The sequence below is a fragment of the Microtus pennsylvanicus genome, chromosome 15 (assembly GCF_037038515.1).
Source record: "Microtus pennsylvanicus isolate mMicPen1 chromosome 15, mMicPen1.hap1, whole genome shotgun sequence".
NCBI classification, from domain to species: Eukaryota; Metazoa; Chordata; class Mammalia; order Rodentia; family Cricetidae; genus Microtus; species Microtus pennsylvanicus.
This window is the reverse complement of record NC_134593.1, coordinates 37,732,943-37,753,959: the sequence shown is the minus strand read 5'-3', so window position 1 is coordinate 37,753,959 and position 21,017 is coordinate 37,732,943. Positions and strand designations below refer to the sequence as shown.

Genomic DNA, 21,017 nt, shown 5'->3' with positions numbered 1-21,017 from the left:
GGAGAAGAATCACATTCAGTGAGCAGTCAATCCACTGTAATACATACAACAAAATGTAATGGTGGTTTAGAGAGCCAGTATATGCTCAGCAAATCATAGGAAGTCCATCTAACAATAGGATTTTACAGACAAGAAAGAAAATGCCTAAACCGGAAAAAAATAACTGAGTGACATGTGACTTATTCTGCATGAGTTTACTTCTACTAAAGGTTATGCTCCTGAATAATGTTTCCTGGGAGGTAGACTACTCTGTCCCCGCCGAAGCAGTCAGTGGTAACGGTTCAGTCTAGATCAGCAGCAACAAGTCCTTATTCTGATTTAGGAACAATGTGGGCAAACAGTTATTTTCTATGTGCAAATGTAGGAGTGCTGTGTATATTTAAAACTAACAAAACAGAGCATCACGGCTTCAAGCTTCATCTCACAAACTGACATGTTCAAATTCAAACATTCAGGGCAGCTTTGTTTTTTCATTGAAAATGAAAAAGTTATCCCGAATGTAAAAAGGTACTTGGGCCTACCATGCAGTCATCAAATGATTACTAAACATCTTCCAGACACCAAGTACAACCTGAGGTAATATACACCAAAGATTAAAAAGTCCTCATCCTCGTGGAATTTATGTTCTGTTGAGAAGGTACAGTACATGACAGGAGAAGTGGTTGTGGAAGAGGGCAGCCACGTGGGCCCCACTGAGAAGGTAAAGTCTGAGAATAAGTGGCTTTAGCTACGTGGTTAATACAGCCAAAGCAAAGACTCTAAAGCAAGTATAAATGGCACATAAAAGAGCGAGGCAAGGAAGTTTGGAGAGAAGATGTGGGAAACATCACAAAGGATACTGGACTCACTGAACATAGGCTCAGCATCTGGGAGATGAGCTTACGTGCAGAGTGAAATGGGAAGACAGGGATTTTTTTTTAACCAGAGGAGTAGACTGCTATCTGTCGAGGTCCTTTGGGGTCCAGTCCTAAGGACCTTTTCAGACTTCAGACTGCACACTACAGTAGGCAAAGGGAACCTTTTTCTTAGGGTATCCGAGGACAAAAGAATGAACTCTCCCACTCTGTGCTTTTCCAAATCATCCTCTTTATTGTTCAGGTTCTATTCTAATTTTCCTGCCCTACTTCTGATTCCTCCCAGCTTCTTCTCTTTCTAGCCTCCAAACTTTCTTCTTACAGGAGCTCTGAAGTGACTAAAGAAATTACAAGAGTTATCTCTCACTGGTCAAAAGTACATTTTTAGAGTAAGCAATAAGGGGTTGAGCCCATTGCCATGACAATACAAGGTTCCAAGGTTACAGAAGTAAGACCGTGACCAGACCAGGGAGGGGGGCATTGTGCCCAGTGATAAACTTTGAGACATAGGTCTACTGTCAGCAGACTGGCAAGCGAAGAACTGGCATGCTTTTCTTAGGGTGCTTTGTGTAGCAACATCTGTGACTCTGACCTTGTGGATAGCTGTAAAAGATTTATGATCTGTTTACAAAAGGCCTTTAGTCTAGTTTGAACTTGCTTTGAGGTGAAAGTCAGCTAATTGTGTGCAGTTAGTCTCAGCAAAAGGAACAAAGTAGGCTTTTAGTCTCTACAGTCCTCATGGGACAAAGAGATCTAGTTATATAGTATAATTTATATATATAGATATATGCATCGAAATTATATAGCTAAATGAAAAATCATCTTCCTGACCACCCACAGATATATGTGCCCATAAGATTGAGATATAATCATGAAACTGCATATACATATCACATGAGACTACACACTACAGTGCAGGTATTGGGGAGACATCAAGCTGCTTTAGTAAATACAAACAACAGTTTTCAGAGTCGATGTCCTGTAGGCCTTGGCTGGACAGGATTAACCTTCATCAGAGCCACTCTTCTGGTGGGTTGACATCTGAATTATTAATTGCCATATGCCATATATTTCCACAGTCTCCAACAGTTGTCAAGAACAGACTGCAGAGGGTGTACAGCAGTGCTCCTCAAACTTTCTAATGCTGCAACCCTTTAACACAGTTCCTCATATTGGGGTGAAATTATTTTCACTGCTACTTCCTAACTAATTTTATGAATCATAATGTAAATGTCTGTGCTTTCCATTGGTCTTCGGTGGCCCCTGTGAAAGAGTTTCTTGACTCCCACAAGGGGTTGTGACCCACAAGGGGTTGGTCAGGAATTACTGGTGTAGGGCGACAATGCCCTACAAATGCCCATGCAGCACTGCTGTTCATTCTGCTTGAAGAGGCTCTGACCAAACAGTTACAGATCCATAACTTTGGAAGGCAGTCTCTCTGGAGCATGGATAGGCATGCTTATTGCAGGATGTTACCTAAGCTCAGGTCCTTCTGCTGTCCTGGGAAAACTGGGGCTTGAACAACACAAGCACAAATACTGACTCACTGACCACTGATTTTTCTTAAGTGTTTTGAGATAGGCTCTGATTGACATTAATCCAAGCTGACTATGATCACTCCTATCCTCTACTGGTCAGCTTTACTTACTTACTTCTTCTCTTACTACAACTACCATGAATACTACTTTCAGTAGGAGACATAATTCCTCATTTGCTTTTGATCAGAGTCTGGTGTTTCCTAACATAAAATTGTGGCAGGCTAATTTATTAGGCAAAAAGGTAAAATCTTAGATTTTTCACAGATCATGCCAACAGACAGGAGCAGAAGCAAGAAGCCCATTAATTAACCTGTTATTTATTATTATTATTATTCATAATCAAGATGAGAGAGGTGGTGGCTCCAATTAAATTGATGGCTAATATTGATAATTGTGAGATAATTTGGAATGTGTTTTAAGAGTCAGTATGATATCCTGGTAGATGGTAAGACATGTAAGAGAAAAAAGAAGCTAGAGAAAAATGTTGTTGTCAAGAACAATGGCGTCATTATCAAGGGGATTAAATAGAAATATCCATCCAGTGAGTCCTCATATTGGGGACTTATTAGATCCAAGTTAAGACAAGTTGGAAATAAGTGTTCGGCAGGGAATTGGACAGTCTGGCTGCAGAGAAATTCATGGCAATAACAGTTATTTAAGTGACACTGTGAAATGATATGCTTTGATTTTACCAAGGGAATGAGTGTAGATAGATAAAAGAAGACCAGAACATTCTATGAAGGAGTCAATGTAGAAATTGAGGAAAGATCATCAATGTGAGAAAAAGCCCAGAAAGCATTAAGGAAGGATCAGACATCAAGTAAGGACAGGAGAGTGACTAACTGTGGCAACTGTCCTAAGCACCACTGATGCTAAGACACAGCCAGGGAACCCATCACCAGGTTTAGTCATAGACTGGGTTTAGTCAAGAATTGCTTCTGTTGGGTGATTCAGGCAAAGACCCAATTAGAACTGACTTGAGAGAGGAGAAGAAGAAATGAATGTTGGAACTGCAGCTGCTGAACAGATAGCTGCTGAGCGCTTCTAAAAGTAGCTGGCTAAAAAGTAGGTGACCAGAGAGATGCTGTGTCATAAATGAATAAATAAATATCTAAGGTGCCAAGAGGTTAGGGATTTAGAAGACCAAAGTTGTCCAGCAACCACTGTGGGGAGAGGGGAAACAGAGCAGGGAAGAGGGGAAGGGGAAAGCAGAGTGAGAAGAGGAGGACGGGAGAGGGGGAGGTAGAGGGTTGGAGTGGGTGTCAAGGGAAAAGGAGTAAATCAGGAATGAGAGAGACTAGTGGCACAAGGTGATGGCAGACCGAGACAAAATGGACAATGAGCATCACTGTAGCCCTCAGAATGAATGTGAAAAGGGGAGCTTTAGGGTGACAGTGGCTATGAAGAACCGGAAAAGAACTTCTACTTTTCCACACTAGAGAAAACCATAGGGCACATTTGTAAGAGCAGCATTACTGCAGGAATCTAAAATAAAAGCTGCATGAATAGCATGAGCACATACAGCTGTTCCTCCTAAAATGTATGGAGCAGACTACTGCACTCATTTCCATGATTTACTGCTTCAATTAATATTCCGGGGACTGATTTTCAATTCAGCATGATAACTTACCTCATTTCTCTAAGTAGCAGCACACTACTCTATGATCCAGACACAGAGTTTCTTTTTTTGGTCTCCCTTAGAGGGACAGTGGGTTGCTCTCATTCTATACCGTACACAGTATTATGCTGACTATCCTTGTACTGAAATGGCTGCACAGGTAAACTGCTGGGACAAAACCCTTTGTGGAATTGCCAGATCAAGATCCTAACAGGAGCCTGGGCCAGCTTTGTACTGTGTATGAGATTCCAGAGAAGGGGAATCCACCTAAGTTGTTGATGATGCATCCTCCGGGGCCTCCCTACTCAGTAGGAACCAGTCTCTGCACAGCTGGCCATGGCCTTCTGAAAGGAGGTGATAGGAGACACTAACAGCCACTCACCTTGGAGCATTAAACAGCAAAGTACAGTGCAACTGCTGAAGAAGAGAGGCGCTGAGGCAGACACAGACACGCAGTCCAGCTCGCAGCCTATCCCTATCCGCCACTCGTTAGCTAAGTGACTGCAGAAAATAACCCCTGTATCAAAAGCTCTCCCTCCCCCACAGCTGGTTATGAAGGAATTTGAGTAATAGCAGGCACTATAGCATTGCTGTGGAACTATTATTGTTATCATTATAGTTATTGTTTTTACCTAAAGTGCCAAAGAAATCATTGCCTAAGAAAGGGAAGCCAGGCCTGTTGGCCAGAACTACCATCCTAAAGTCAGGATGAATCACGATAACGTTTTCTCTTCCATCCACATTAGCAGCATCTGAAAAACAAAACAGGTGGTTTGTGAAACTCCGCTCAAAATGGCGTCAGGTGTTCCTGATTCAACTGTCGTCTACAAGCTCTGGGAGGACATATGAGTGACATCAGTGAGGCTCTCGTTCAATCTGGAACACCAGAAAAAAAATCACATGCGTTTGAAAATTGTTATGCTCTACTTCTAAGCTATCCTTCAAAATCACAGAGGGCCAGACAGGGCTTGGTCACAGCTTCTGTCTAGGCAGCCCTTCCTTCCCTTGTTGCACCATTTCTTTGTTCTGTACTCTTCAGAGCAAAGATGCAGGCAGAGTTCTAACCCTGGAGAGTGTGAAGGAGCCTGGGAAGGGACAGTACTCAGGCTAAGGTGATTCGTCTTCCTCCTGAACTGTGGAAAGTGAAATGTTTTAGTCAGCTGTTGACGGTGCTGCGCAGACCCCTGGATAGGAACCTCTGCCGTGCTGACTTCCTATGGGACACTTCATATACATTCTTCAGAACGTATGGTGCTGGCTATGTATTTTCTATAGCTAGCTATAAATTTCCAGGTCTTTTCAAGAGACAAAAAATTGAAATCAGCATCTTGCACATATTTGGAAAACTTAAAATGCCTTGCAGTTCTATATATACCTTCACTGGCTAGGTTTGGGTTTGTTTTTTGGTAAAATTGACACAAGGTAGAGTCACCTGGGAAGAGAGGCCTTCAGCTGAGAACATGTCTCCATAAGATCACCTATAAGCAAGTCTGTGGGGGCATGTTCTTGGTTAATGACTCATGTGGCAGGGCCTAGCCCTTTGTGGGTAATGCCACTCCTAGGCAGGGCGTCCTGGGGCAGATACAAAGGCAAACTGAGCAGGCGACAAGAACAAGTCAATAAGTGATATTCCTGAACGACCTCTACCTTCAGATCCTGCCATGGCCTCCTCCAGCGATGGAGGCCTGAGAGCTGTAAGCTCTAAGCTAAAACAAACCTTCTCTTCCCAAAGTTGATTGTGATCATACTGTTTCATCAGAGCAATAGAAATCCAAACTAAGATAATACTGATGAATTTATCCCCTCCCCACAGCAATATCTACTAAAAGAATAGTATTTCTGAGTTTGAGGAGGAAGAAAAGAAAATCCAAAGCAGAGAACAATCCCTTCTGAGTGATTGATATATGATATATATCACAAATAAATATTTACAAATGTATATATACACATACACACAAATTAAATAAAACATCCAATGATTTTTAAATATCTGCAGCATTTTGCTTGAATGTATGTACCACATATGTGTGCCAGTGGAGGCCAGAAGACAACAATGGATTCCCTGGAACTGGAGTTGCAGACGGTTGTGAGCCAACATGTGAGTGCTGGCAATGGAACCTGGTTGGTTGTCTGGAAGAGCAGCAAGTACTCTTTTTGTTTCTCAGTGTAGTTTTGGAGCCTGTTCTGGAACTAGCTCTTGTAGATCAGGTTGGCCTTGAACTCAGAGATCTGCTTGTCTCTGCCTCCCAAGTGTTGGGATTAAAAGCGTGCACCACCACTACCAGGCATGCAGCAAGTACTCTTAACTATTGAGCCATCTCTCTAGCCTACATTCAATTCTTAATTGTACTGAGCCAAAAATAAAAGTTTTAATAATGTGAGCAAGAGAAACAGACTAGAATTTCAAGATAGCAACTTAATAATAGAATCACATACAAATATTTGAAAAGCAGGTATAAAGAGTCAAGGATGGCATTTTTAGGGTAGAAAGCATAAAATTGACTTTTCTCACTTTCTACTACTGAAAATTTCAAAGACTGACCATAGAAAAGGGTAACTGGAGACTGTGGACGTAGGTTAGTGACAGAGCACTTGAATCCACGACTGAAGCCCCGATTCTACTCTCAACACCAAAAACAAAAAGCAAAACAAACCAAGCCAAACAAAAAATCAAACATAACCAACCCAAAAAACAAACAAAACCCTGAGATCAGCAAGGCTAGATTTAGGTGTTATTTTTAGAAATGATTGTCTGTACAATTTAGTTTGCAATGAACTTAAGCTTATTGCTTCTTTATAGGCGAGAACTAGAGATACACATACTAGAGATGTAAAAACTACACACATGAAGGAAAATGTTGCTTTTTACTACTTACGTGCAACAATGCGCCTTCCATCTGCTAGAATCATTTCTCCATTTTCTACCAGAGTTTTCAAAATGCAGGTGACATTTGTTGGTGCTTTGTCTGCCTCATCTACTACTAGAATATGACCCATCTTTACCGCTTTAACCTTTGAAGACAGGAGCAACAAAAGAACCAAAGTAACTGTTATTAAAAGCTCATCACTCACTGCTTTGAATTTGCAACAGCAGCATCATAGAGTTACTAACAACATTCCCGGCCCCATCTCACACCCTAGCCCAGGGGAGACAAAGTGCCAAAGAGAGCGGGAGGGGTGAGACTTAACAGTCACTGTACAGTTTGGAAACTGCTTGTTACAGATCGTCCAATACTGTCACCCTTTGATCTGAGGAGGTGGGCATTCAGGGCAAAGGAAATGGATGGAAAGACTGCATCTGGGGAAGAGTGAAGATGGAGAGACTGTACGTCTCTAGGACAGTAAATGTCAGGAAAGGCACAGCAAGGGAGACTGTGTTCCTACTGCTAAGCAATGGGTTGCCAGACCAGGAAATATGTACCTCACCTCCCCAAGTAAGAGGACAGAACCACACACGTGTGAGTTCTGATGTGATGAAGATGGAGCACGGAGCTCCGCTTCAGGGCCCTGAACTTGGCAGAACACACAGAACAAGCAGTTTGGGAAAGTGGTTGAAATGGGCACGGAAACATGCAGGTAAAAGTATTAGACGGGTCTTATGGAGAGCACAATCTATAGACCGTCTGGATGGGAAGGGAGAAAGGGAGACAAGCGCTCCAGGTCTCGGGTGACCATGGGAGGGGGACCTGAGAAGGATGAGGCTGTGGACTCACCCTGCCCTTGCCAGGCTTCTCCTCATGCTCTTAAGGAGGCAGGTAGGAGATCTCTATACTCACGCTCTTAAGGAGGCAGGTAGGAGATCTCTATACTCACGCTCTTAAGGAGGCAGGTAGGAGATCTCTAGACATTTCAACATAAACCCAAAACTTCTTTCTAAAAGAGATACTAACTAATAACCTACAACCTAGTGGACCATATAAAATTGTCCTGCTGCACATGAGTAACTAATGATTTTACGGAAACAAATCAATAAAGGATGCTTCTTTTGTCACAATACATACCTGTACTCTCAAAGAGCTGATAAGGGTTTTTTAATTTAGGGTAAAAATGAGCTAAATTAAAAAACAGAAAAGATGTGGCTCCTATCTGTAACACATCTCTATTCAGCGAAGAGCTGGGCTCAACCCTGGAGACTTTTGGCACAGATCCCAAAGTCCCCAGCCTTGGGGCCTGGCCATGACAGCGCCATGACAGCTGCCTGCTGAGCAGCTCTGTGGTCAGGCTTAGATCGGAGCCTGGAGTGGGAGTCAGTTCCTCTCAGCTTCCCAAAACACAGGCTAATGTTCTGTTAGTTTAGAACAACAGACTTTTTTTTTTTTTTTTTTTTATTTTTTTTTTTATTATTTTTTTTTTATGTTAATTTTTACATGATATATATATATTTTTTTTTTTAGGCAGGGTCTTTACCTGCTGAGATATTTTTCTTCTTTTTTTTTTTTTTAATTTATTTATTTATTAAAGATTTCTGTCTCTTCCCCGCCACCGCCTCCCATTTCCCTCCCCCTCCCCCAATTAAGTCTCCCCCCCAGCCCGAAAAGCAATCAGGGTTCCCTGTCCTGTGGGAAGTCCAAGGAACCCCCACCTCCATCCAGGTCTAGTAAGTTGAGCATCCAAACTGCCTAGGCTCCCACAAAGCCAGTGCGTGCAGTAGGATCAGAAACCCATTGCCATTGTTCTTGAGTTCTCAGTAGTCCTCATTGTCCGCTATGTTCAGAGAGTCCGGTTTTATCCCAGGCTTTTCCAGACCCAGGCCAGCTGGCCTTGGTGAGTTCCCAATAGAACATCCCCATTGTCTCAATGTGTGGGTGCACCCCTCGCGGTCCTGAGTTCCATGCTCGTGCTCTCTCTCTTTCTGCTCCTGATTTGGACCTTGAGATTCAGTCCTGTGCTCCAATTTAGGTCTCTGTCTCTGTCTCCTTTCATCGCTTGCTGAAGGTTAATATTCAGGAGGATGCCTATATGTTTTTCTTTGGGTTCTCCTTATTTAGCTTCTCTAGGATCACTAATTATAAGCTCAATGTCCTTGGTTTATGGCTAGAAACCAACTATGAGTGAGTACATCCCATGTTCCTCTTTTTGGGTCTGGGATACCTCACTCAGTCCAAATGGATTAAAGACCTCAATATCAGTATGAACACAGTAAACCTGATAGAAGAGAAAGTGGGAAGTACTCTACAACACATGGGCACAGGAGACCACTTCTTACGTATAACCCCAGCAGCACAGACATTAAGGACCTCATTGAATAAATGGGACCTCCTGAGATTGAGAAGCTTCTGTAAAGCAAAGGACACTGTCACTAAGACACAGAGGCAACCCACCAACTGGGAGAAGATCTTCACCAACCCCGCAACTGACAAAGGTCTGATCTCCAAAATATATAAAGAACTCAGGAAACTAGACCGTAAAAGGCTAATCAACCCAATTATAAAATGGGGCATTGAGCTGAACAGAGAACAACAGACTTTTAAGAAGCCTCAGAAACCAAGCAGAGATCCCTGCCAGTCCCTGAGTCTCTTGCTCAGGAGGGAAATGCAGTAGGAGAGCTTGCTACTTTCCCAACCACCTCATTTTGATAGAGAAGCATATCTAAAATGATGCAGGCAGTACTCCAGTTATACAGAAACTCGCACCTAAAATGATACATGCCTGTACTCAGATAATTGACCCACCCGTAGGCTGAGGTACAGGAACAATCAAAACACACTTTAAATCATCTATATCATCGGCTTACTGACCAGAGGTGAGTCTTCATACACAATCAGTCCATCTTTCACTGAGGGCTGCAGGGTCAGCGTCTGCACTGTGGTGTCCCTGAAGTCAAACCAAACATGTCATAGTCAGGACAGAAATAAACCAGTGTTTGAACATGAGTAAATAATGAGTAAATCTTTAAATTTGTTCATCATTCTGCTTTCCTCCCCCCACCCCCCCCAAAAAAAACCCAAAGCAATGAGTAAGTTCAGCCAGCAAGAACATTCTGTTGACAGGATAAGTCTGTAGGGTTTAGAAATTAATAGAGTTGCCAAATCTCCCCCCCCCCCGGCAATCCTATTTGTAATGGTTTCACTATATGTTTATATTACTACATATTACAAAGAATGTTTATGCTACATAAAACTTGATGATCAGTTTGTTACCCTGGCTGATTAATCTATGAACATTACATCCCATCCAATCTGCCATCTGGGGCAAAGGTCAGACTTTCACGCTCCTTGATGAACACAATGACTTCACAGGATTCTGAAGATTTGGAGATGATCCAAGGCTCTGTACCACATTATTTCAAAGCTATTCTTTTACTATTTGTCTGGCCTTCCTTTAAGTTGAGGGTCTTGAAAAATGTTAACATCGAGTTAGTTATCTATGCTCCGAGACTTTTTTCTGATGAGCCGTAAAGTTCCTATCAGCCATGTGCAGTATTGTGGACAATATATAGGTAAGTTCTAACATTTTCAAGGTAAGCAACTGTATGTCTTTACATTCTACACACACTGTATCTTAATAATGAAAAGGTCTATGGTCAATCTGACCATGCTACACAATGAAATCACATAAAATAAAACGTAACCGGTATCTCTAAGAGTCCAAAGAGACCTTTCAAAGAACCCTGCTGCTTACTCGAAATAAGCAACAACTTTCCAGCTATGTATAAGACACTGTCTGTATTGAAAACTTCACACCGTGGTTCTGTAATATACCTATGAAACTTAAACCCACATGCCAAACTTTACTGCAAACTTAAAAATTTGCCATGTGCATCTAGGAGGCAAGGAATGGTACTGATGGCCTTCAAGTCTATCTTAGAGAAAACAGTGATGTCAGCAGGTATACTTGGGGTTGACTAGTCACCGCACTCGGGGTTCATGGTTTACATCCATCCTTTATTCCAGGTGAGTTGAAGCCAGACTTTCTATAGTAGCAGGTAACTTCTCTATAACAGGTTTCATGTACCAGGGCTGGATCAGATACATGGGCAATATAATCATGAATCTTTCTAATCCCTAGACTTTGTCTTACTTACAGCTTGTCAGAAAGAGTTCTCTAATATGACAGGCAATGGGTTGGTTTCTTGTGTTAACCCCTTAGCTCTGGCCTATTTTGACCCTTTGCCAGCTCCCATGATCATGGTTTGACCCCAGAGTTCACTGCTTCTTCCACGTCACAAAGAATACATTCCAATGAATCATGGTTTTGTCTTTATTAAAAATCTATTTAAAATGCCCCAGGCAATGTAAAGAAGAGTGAAAAATATATTCTGGCAAGTAATTGGCACTTTTCAAAATTTTTTGTGAGACATTATAGTATGCTGTTGCATATCAAATTTCTGCCAGTCACTTTTTAAACTATCTTCTGATGACAATTAATTTCCAGTTTTGAATAAGTTAAGAACAAGTTTCATTAGCTGACTTAAATTCACATTAATATTCTAGCACTAGAGGAGAGGGTGGGTGGGGAAAGGAGAAATACTCGTTCACACATATTTTTCCAGCGACATGCTGGTTTCTCACCTCGGCTTTCACATATTTCAAGGGCAACAACCTGACACCTTCCAGTACCAAAAAGGAACAAGGAACTCCTGCATCACTGTCGGTGGATGGAGAGTCAGTTACTGAACAAAGACAGTGCTTATAGCACCTTCCACCAGTAAATTCTATTTTTTAAAAGGCAAATGAAATTGCACTATAAATGCTTGAAATCTGATAGTATACAACTTGTCAAATTTCATTTTATTAAAGACTCAGTGCTGGAAGAAAAAAGCATGCGGGGTTTTGTTGTTTAGGAAATAAGCACATATCACATGGTCTCCGAAAGGTGACTACGATGAGGGTGAGTGCAAAGGAAACCTGACTTTCAGGGGACTTGACTCTGAAAGAGAAGATTATAGGACAAAGTCAGTGTTCATTCTGTTGTACTATTGATACTTTCATCTGGCATATCCAAGGGAGAGTAAAGGCTAGTAAAATAAGTAAACAGAGTAAGCATGCAACTCTGGTTGGCTTGTACTTAGTCCAGTAATGTGCCTGATGCACTGAGTGTGTGTGCGCGCATATGTGCGTGTGCATGTGTGTGTGCGTGTGTGCGCGTGTGCGTGCGTGCATGTTGGAGGGAGAATGTGCTCTGCTCTGCATGGTACCTAATATAGTAAGAGAAGAGCTGGATTTCTATTATAAACTTCTCATTATAAACTTTTAAGTAGATAACAGTAAAATCAGTAAATAACCAGACACTTGCTGTGCTGCATACAGCACATGAAGAGATTCCTTAATGATGATACAATGAATTTTTTTCACAGTATTAGATTTAAATCATTGCTCCTCATTATGAGTATCTTGGGTCAAGCATGTTAATCCTACACATACAAAACAATGACCTGAAGAGAACACAGCAATTTCCAAGCTGTTTTGACTTGTTCCTTTCAAAAACAGCTTTGAATATAAGATAATAAAAGTTTAGAGTCAACAATTTCAACACACTAGGGAGAAGAAAAGCTAAACCTCATCTCAGCCAGCTTCCTTAGCCCAACTTTCAACAGAGATGGCTTTCTAGCCACCGGTAATGTTCAGCTAATTGTTGGTGCTTGTGCTATCACCAATTGTTCCTGCTTCTTACTAGTCTACAAAGTACAGTTTTCTATCAAAGCTTATGTCAGTAGTGCGTGGCACAAAGAAATAGTATGCTAAACCAATTTTCATTAACTGTAATTTAAGTCCTTTTTAAAGTTGAACTTGTTAATATGCAGTAGTTGACTTAAGAAATGACTCCAGATGCAATAAAAATAATTAAATTACGAACAGACCAGGACTTTGTTAAAATGAGGAAAACCCCCTGGGGGGGCTGAGTTCGGTTACGGGCAGCTATGGGGAATTAGCCTCAGAGGAGAGGGCTGGTCTCTGGAGAGCAAATGGAATTTGCTCTGCCATGTTGTTTGTAAAGTATACAAAGCTATGTTCTAATTCACTGAGGAGCAAAACATATTAAAGATATTTATTTTCAAGGTATTTTAATGAGATACATTTTGAGAGCTTTATGGTAGTTTTTTTCTTAGAAAAATACAGTCAAACCTGAGGGCAAAAGAAAAAGAGAAGGCCTAAGAGCTTCAAAAGATGACCCCTCTTCTAGCACCTGCAATCAGTATACACAGAACACTTGGGACTGCGAGTCAAACATGAGATCAGAAAACAGAGTGCTCGGGAGAGGCAACGAACACAGATTTCCTCAGCATTTTAAACACAGGGGTGACCTGAAAGTACAACTAGATGGTAATTTATTAATAAGATACAAATAATATATAAGATTTTTTTATTTTATTTTGAAGACATAGTGGGTCTCAGTATGCAGTCTTTGCTGGCCTGGAAGTCCCAAATCATAAGAGCTCCAACTGACTCTGTCTCTGGAGTGTTGGGATTAAAGGTGTGGATAGAAATACCCGACTGAGATTAGATACTTTTCAAGTGAAGACTTTCGACATCATCAAGAACATAATTTTCTTTTATTGATTAAATTTGTTCACTGGCATTTTTCACCTACATAGACAAGCATTCTGCTTACTCTCATCTCCTGTCCTTCTCTATTACCATCTCTTCCTCCCCAAATTCTCACTGATTCCGACCAGGCTATCCGTGTGGACACAAGGCTGGAATGCCCACTGGAACCTGGTGGGGTCACCAGGGGATAAACAGCTGGAGACAATAACTCTCCCTTCGCCCACATCCTCCAGTAGTCAGTGGTTTATCATGAGTCCCTCCTGATCCAGACCTGCTGCTGGCAGGCCCAGTCTTGTACAAACCTGCCTTAGTTGAAAACAGTAGTAAAATGTGATCATAAATAATTATTTATGAAACAGGGAGGTACTTATATGGAGATGATATTAATAAGTTTAAGGTTCCTGTAATGTACATGCTACAAAATAAATAAAAGCTTCTTTTTAAAGTTTTTTAAAAAAATAAGTTTAAGGTTAACCATTTACAGATACAGTGGCCTTCTACTGGATAGTAGACACACACGGCCTCTCCTGTGATATGTAAATTTATCTTGCTATATTAGGAAAGAGATTTCCTTGGACTTTCAAATAGATACAGTCCTTGTTAAAAGCAACGTGCCAACGAATACAAAAGAAAGACAAAAACAAGGCTATGATTAATGCAGTTTTAAAAATAACATCAGACTACATCTGAATACATCTGGCTTGGTCAACCACTCAAGACCCCGATAGCCCAAGGCAGCTCATATCTAGAGGTAATTAATGTAGATCATAAGAAAATGCAATAGAGAAAAAGGATGAAATCTGAGGGGAAAACAAGGGAACCGGGGGTAGGGATGGGCACTACCACAGTGCTTGAGCTTTCTCAATGCTTAGGAAGAAAAGCCTTCATAAAATAAAACAAGTTTTTATTCCTGTCAAATGCTGAAAAGACTGTCCTTAGAACTGTCCCTTAGAGGACACATAGTTTACCCAATGCCACTCACTCTTTATTAACAATCTAGATGCCAAAAAGTCCTAACACACCATGATGGGAAGACACTGGCGCGGGGGGATTTTTTTTTTTTCAAAGAGGTTACAGGATGTGACACTTTGCCGTTCTTGGGTAGGTATTTGCTGGAAACAGCAGGAAGAATGCGAACTAAAACAGTCACCTGGTGGCGGCCAAACACTTCAAATCAGCCTGGTTTATCACTACCATATTTCCTTGTCCTTCTAGAGTTGCACTAGAAATCCTACCATTAATTGAAGCCATGACAAGTATTTTCCACAAACTCAGAAAAATTTGCAAATTGCCCCGTCTTTAGAAATAAAAACTCTGCTCAAATGGTGCGCAGATAATTGGGTCTTTTACTCTGAAAACTAGATTTCTTGGTTGAGAAACTGGAATATTGCTCTTTGCTTTTTGGCAGGCATTCCACTTCTCTTTTCCAGACAGAAGTGAAAGACGTAGGACAGCTCCTTTCTAGTCAGCGTAGAAAGGATTAGAAGAACAAAGATGAAAAGTTGTGCTCAGAGGTGACCAGGGGGCTAAGGCTGATGAATGCTTTGTTCACTGGATAAATCTATCAAAAAATAGACTGGTATATTCTAATTTACACACTTATAAGGAGAAGTGAGCAAATTTTCATGTCATTATATTCAGTAGTCTTTCAAGAATTTACTGCATTTGTAGTAACAGGTGCGGCTTTATTGGAGGAACATCCTAACAAACAGGTAGTGGGCTGGGGAGGTGATTCACTTGCCAGCATGAGGACCTAAGTCAGCTCATTCCCACAGAACCCTCAGAAAAAGAAGCTGGTGTGGCTCTTGGCTTCCTTGGCTGCTCAAGGGCTGCCATCATAAATGACACAACAACTTCATGGCTAGTGTTCGCTCTAGAGGAAACAAATGGTCATGGATGCCCTTCACTCTGGAAAGGCACCAGTACCAAAGGCAGATTCCAGAAAAGCTGGCCAAAATGCACGCAGTGACTACGCCAGATGCCATCTTTGTATTTGATTTTGGAATCCATTTTGGTGGTGGAAAGATAAATGGCTTCAGCATGGTTTATGATTCGTTGGAAAGAATGACCCCAAACAGATGGGCAAGACATGGCTTTTAAGGGGGAAAAGAAGACCTCTAGCAAACAGCCAAAGGAAATCAACAATGGAATGAAGGTCAGGAGACTGCGAAGGCCAACACTGGTGCAGGCAAAAAAGGGAGCTGGAGCTTGGCTGGAGCAAAAGGAGTAGCGATTCTGCAGGACTGGATCTGCTGGGATGACGCAAACTTCTAAGCAGTAGGCAAATAAATTATAAAAATTCCCTCCAAAACTAAACAAGAAGGAGGGAAAGGTGACATGCATTTATAGTCCCAGCACTGGAGAAGCAGAGACAAGAGAAACTCTGGGACTTGTTAGCCAACTAGTTAGCCTAGTTGGCAAGTCCCTGGCCAATAAGAGACCCTCTCTCAAAAAGTGAAGGAGGGGGATAATGCCTTAGGAACGACACCCAAAGCTGACTCACCTCCACACTCATGTACTCCTGTGTGTGCATGTGCACAAACATACACGTACATATATAAACAGGCAAAAAAACCCTCCCTTTGATAAAACTTATATCCTAGTACTTTGAAAGGAACTGATATAAAATGTACCCCAAGTGTGGTATGAACTAAATCTAACATGAGGCTAAATATCAAAAGATTTTGTCAAGGGCCAGCCAAAGAAATAAGAGTTTAAAAGTATTTTGGTCATCAGGGCAAACTTTTGATCAACAAGCCTGCTGCACTGTGCCTACCAGAATAGGTATGCTCTCCAGGGAGCTGGTTAGGCAGGTCTCTTTTGGTTAGTAACCTGAAGTGCACATTTTGTGTAGTATTTATTACCTAAAACTACATAAGTTGTGCTTTTATGTATCTATTATTTGATATAATATATAACCCATCAAATATTTATTATCCTAATCCCTGGTGGTTTATGAACTGAAAAAAATTCCTATTGTTCTGGTTGTACATATGCCAGTCTCAAGAGCCCAGGCTAAAGCCATGTAGGACAGAAGAAGGGATGCAAAGAAATGAGCGTTGTTTGAGCCGTCCAGTCTACCTGTCATTTCATGGTAGATGCTCTCAAAGAGATACCACTTTTAGTGGCAAAAATCAGTCTACTCCAGCTCCACTGTTCTTGGGGTGTTTCAATGCAGAAGGGAAAATACAGATACCCTTAGGGGGATCACAGGGCAGAAAAGCAGGAATTCTCTGGCTACATTTGTGTGAGTTTTGCTGTTTTGCATGCCATGTTTTATCTTAAAATTGCAGCACCTGAGAGTATTTGTTCGCATCTCTCATATTATTTATTAAACCCCAAATGAAGGAAACGAGTGGCTTAATCAGCAGTGGGTTCAGGGTGAGGGTCAGCACTCTGGGGAGGCCCGGCAGCAAAAGCACCTTTGTATGATGCCACATGGCTGTGTCATCCTGGGAAATTTCTCCTAGATTTGCAGAAGGAATGCCAGCTATAATAAGACCGTTTTTAAAAAAGGAAAAGAAAACAGAGCTCAATGGGGACTCAGAAGAAATATCATTAATTCGGGTGGAGAGGACAGGTCTGTGAGAAAGAATATGACTTTACTGGGCAGGGATGGATAGGAGGAGCTTCCAGACAGTGAAGTCAGGGGATGCCTAGGTACCCACACTGAAAAAGCCAGCTGTGTGGAGGAAGGAGAGCTGGCCAGACATGCACAGTCACCCCTCAGGGCACCCAGAGCTCTAACCTCAGGCCAGAGGCTTCCCATAGGTGGCCTTGTGTCTCCCTACTTCAGAGGAAAGAGTCTCCAAAGGGGTGTCACAAAGACAAATAGGTGGAAATTGACATGACTCATCTATTTAACAAACTTTCTCAGAATGCTGTGCGGCTATTGTACTGGAAATAGGCAGTTGACATACTCCTGCCCTTAGGCGGGCTCAGTGCCCAGTGGGAAAGATGGGGACAGGGACAGGAACTGTGATAAAGAATGACAGGTGCACCAGCAGAACTGGTCCCAGGTCAGTGGACCTAATCTTACCATCAAAAAAGTTGTCTTGAAAAAGACACATTTTGGAACATACAAAAATAAATGAAGAACCACAAGCTAAAACTGAAAAATAATACCTTACAATAATCTTCATTTTTAATTGCTGATAATTCAAAAGGACATTTTGTTCTCATTAAAAGTTAAAGAGAACTATTTTGGTACAAACAATGTGACTGATACACTTAGCCTGTCCTAAAGTCAGCTTGCCTCAACAGCTGAAGAACAGGCCACACAGGCGCTGCCGAGAAGAATGCAGCCTTTAGTCTCCGGTTACCCAAGGCTTACTCTGCTCTCACCTCTTTGGCCGAGTGGTGATATAAAGAACAGGCGCAACATCTGCCTGAAAGAGCAAAGAGCGGGTGAGCGCTAAGAACATTTTCTACAGGAAAGTACGGTGTGGTGTGGACTTGCTGCTGGCCACAGGAGTCACAAGTTCTGGATGGGACAGAGAACGGTCAGCTGCGCTGGCTGGACAGTGTGAGGACAGAACAGAGACTGTGTTTCTAATCAGGAGGCAACAGCAGACCAGGGCAGCCATACAATGGACTAAAGTCTGTTATGTCAGCAGGTGATGCTAGCTAGACCTGTTTCCTTTAGCTTTTTGGCTGGGACCCTTAAACAGTCACTAGCCCAAGTTTTTTCTATTTTCCTTTTCTTATTTTTGGGGAAAGGGTCTCTCTACGTGGTCCTGGTTGTAACTCACTTCACAGAGCATGGCCTCAACTTACAGAGCTCTACCTGCTTCTGCCTCCCAAGTGACTGTGACTTTAAGGACTAGTTATTACTTCCCTTACAGACCCATCCCACATTGAATCAATTCACCCATCAAATCTCCAGACTAGACAAAGTTGTCAAAATACAAGAATAATCCCACTATATTTATGAACTGAAGTCACTGCTGATAACCTTTCAAGGTTTAAATTCCACTTCATTAGTCTCTATTAACTCACTGTCACATGATTCTTTATTTAAATTTTCGACACCATTTCCACTCCCTGCGATTCCCTGTAAAAAACCATCCATCAGAAATCCCTTACTCAAACATTCTTATCTCTGGCTTAGCCTCAGGAGAACCCATCTAAGGTGCTTGCTGACCATTTGAAAGCAGCGATTTTCAGCAATGCCATTGATTCTTCCAGTATAAAACATTATAGACACATCTTGGTTCATAGGAACGTCTTCACAGAGCTGTGCGCTGAGAAATCCCAGGAACGTATACTAAATACCTTCTGCTCATTTTGTCACTGCGGCCACCATCTCAACAACCATTGTCACTTAAGGAACTCCATGATTTTTAAAGCAAAACCAAACCAAACCATGAGCAAGCTACGTGAGCTGGGAAGGGTTAGGCATCACGTACTAGTACCACTCTTTCCTTGCTCCGCACGGATGCCACAAGGAACTGGCCGGAAAGACCCGGGAGGAGACAGTAGATAAGTGGTTGGGACATGATATTAAAACATGTTCAGACAATCCGAGATCAAAAAATGTTTAATGCTGAGTCACTGTTTTTATTTTAAGAAAGATTAAAAATATTTGCTCGTTTCCTTCATTGGAATAACAGTGATTTTATAATGGCAATCAGGGTGAAATAATAATTCTCTAGGAAAAAAAACTGGGGGGAGTTGGGGACCCTGATGTGGTAGTGGACACCATTAATTCTAGCACCAGGAGGCAGAGACCAGAAGATCCTCTTGAGCTTGAGGTCTGCCAGGTCCAGGCCAGTCAGCAGTACATAACGAGACCCTGTCTTTAAGAACTGCTTCAAAACGTTTAAAAAAATCTTGCTTGAGTTTAAAAAGGATGAATTAACACATTTAATTCTAATGATTGACTTAAGGGGAAAGAGACTGGAGGCACTGGCTACGGTGGGGACAGCTATAGTCACAGTATTCTATTCCTACAACAGGAAGTACATCACCACATTTAGAAAATATAAACAGTTCTTAAAGCTGGACGGCAAATTCAGTCCTGTGTTATTATTTATATTTTCTTTTGTATTTCTGAGTTTTTTCTCAGACTCTACTGTGCTCTGATGCTGAGGGATAATAAGACCATGAAAGAGACTGCATCCGTGGTTCTCAAACTTGTCATTCAGAGCTTGGGATGAGCTGGTCTCGCAGGCGCCTCATCTTCTCAGCCCGCTTTTACGGAACACCAGAGAGTGAGCTGCATGGTGGGGAGCAGTGCTAGGGTCTGTATCTGACTCACCAACCTCTGTAGGCCACAACCGAGGCTAGAAACAAAGCCAGAAGGTACCGCGAGGCAGCAGCCACCTGGGAGAACAGCGGCAAACGGCAGCCTTGCTAATGGTTTGTGAATCACCTGGCAGACGGAAGAGAGGACCAGGAGATCTGCTGGTGACACACCCACAGGAGGCGTGATAGGTAAAGTTCATGTAAAACCTGGAGGAGTTGTCAAGAAAGCATTAGAGAAAAATCTAATGAGGACAGTATTATGGATAAAAATGGAAAAAGACCAAACCACTGCCCTAGGGAAAATAGTAGCGATCAAACTGAGGAAATATGAGAAACGTGATGCTAGTGTTTAACCAACTGTGTGACCATACACAGAGTCCAGAGAACAAGCGTTAGCTGTCAACAGTTTTACAATGTTTACAATGAAGTCAAGGAAAGAGCTGAAGCCAGGCTATGCAATACTAACTATGTGAGCTCAGACAACTTTAACCTCCCTTTGCCTCACCTGCTCACTTAAAAGAGAGATAGTCATAGAATTCATAAGTAGATGGTGAACAGCAGCCAGCAACAGGCTAAAAGCAGGTTAGAAACAGGCTTGAGAGTATCTATTTTATACGTGACTGTGCTATGAGAAAATACTGTCATAGAGCAGCTTACGGGCCACCAGGCTTATTGTGGCTCAGAGTTCAGGGGTACAGTTCATCATGGTGGGAACCCACGGTGGCAGGAACAGCTGGTTCATTAAGCAATCAGAAAGAGAAAGCAACTCACTCAACTGCCTTCTCCATTTTATCCAGCCGGATCCTCTTCTAGGGAATGGATCCGTCCACAATCAAGATAGACCTTCCCACATCAATGAACAGAGGACAATATCCCTTACAGATCAGGAGGATAAATTTAACACAGATAATCCTCCACAGGTGTGCCCTTCTCTTAGGCGACCCTAGAATTTGTGATGTTGATAATACTAACCATCTCCATATGCTACATATATTCTCATGAAAGGAATTGGAAATCAACCAGAGACAAGTCAAAAACAATTACAAACCCAAAGGTCTGCACATAGCAATTTGAGGCACTATCAAACCCATGTTGTCGAATGGGGGCACTGGCAGACACTGAGTAGAAGAACTGCCATTCAACGGCTACTGTTTCTAAAATAGGGTTCACATGTATAATGGGGAGCCGAGACACAGGAACTCCCAGACGTCCTCAGCAGCAGCTGCCATGTGGCCTGTCCCAGTTCTGGACCACAGCTAAGAATGACAGATGT

General features: G+C 42.0%; 1 protein-coding gene and 1 pseudogene across 1 annotated transcript in view; one reads left to right on the top strand and one right to left on the bottom strand.

The window, feature by feature from the left end:
- Vwa8 (von Willebrand factor A domain containing 8) overlaps positions 1-21,017 on the bottom strand; it is a 304,908-nt gene that overhangs the window by 122,124 nt on the left and 161,767 nt on the right. The window contains exons 22-24 of the mRNA XM_075950004.1: positions 9,749-9,824; positions 6,887-7,022; positions 4,643-4,762 (exon numbers count right to left, since the gene is read on the bottom strand). Coding sequence (XP_075806119.1) covers positions 4,643-4,762; positions 6,887-7,022; positions 9,749-9,824 — 332 coding nt within the window. The remainder of the gene's footprint in view (positions 1-4,642; positions 4,763-6,886; positions 7,023-9,748; positions 9,825-21,017) is intronic.
- LOC142836087 (small ribosomal subunit protein eS24 pseudogene) lies at positions 11,835-15,772 on the top strand (annotated as a pseudogene).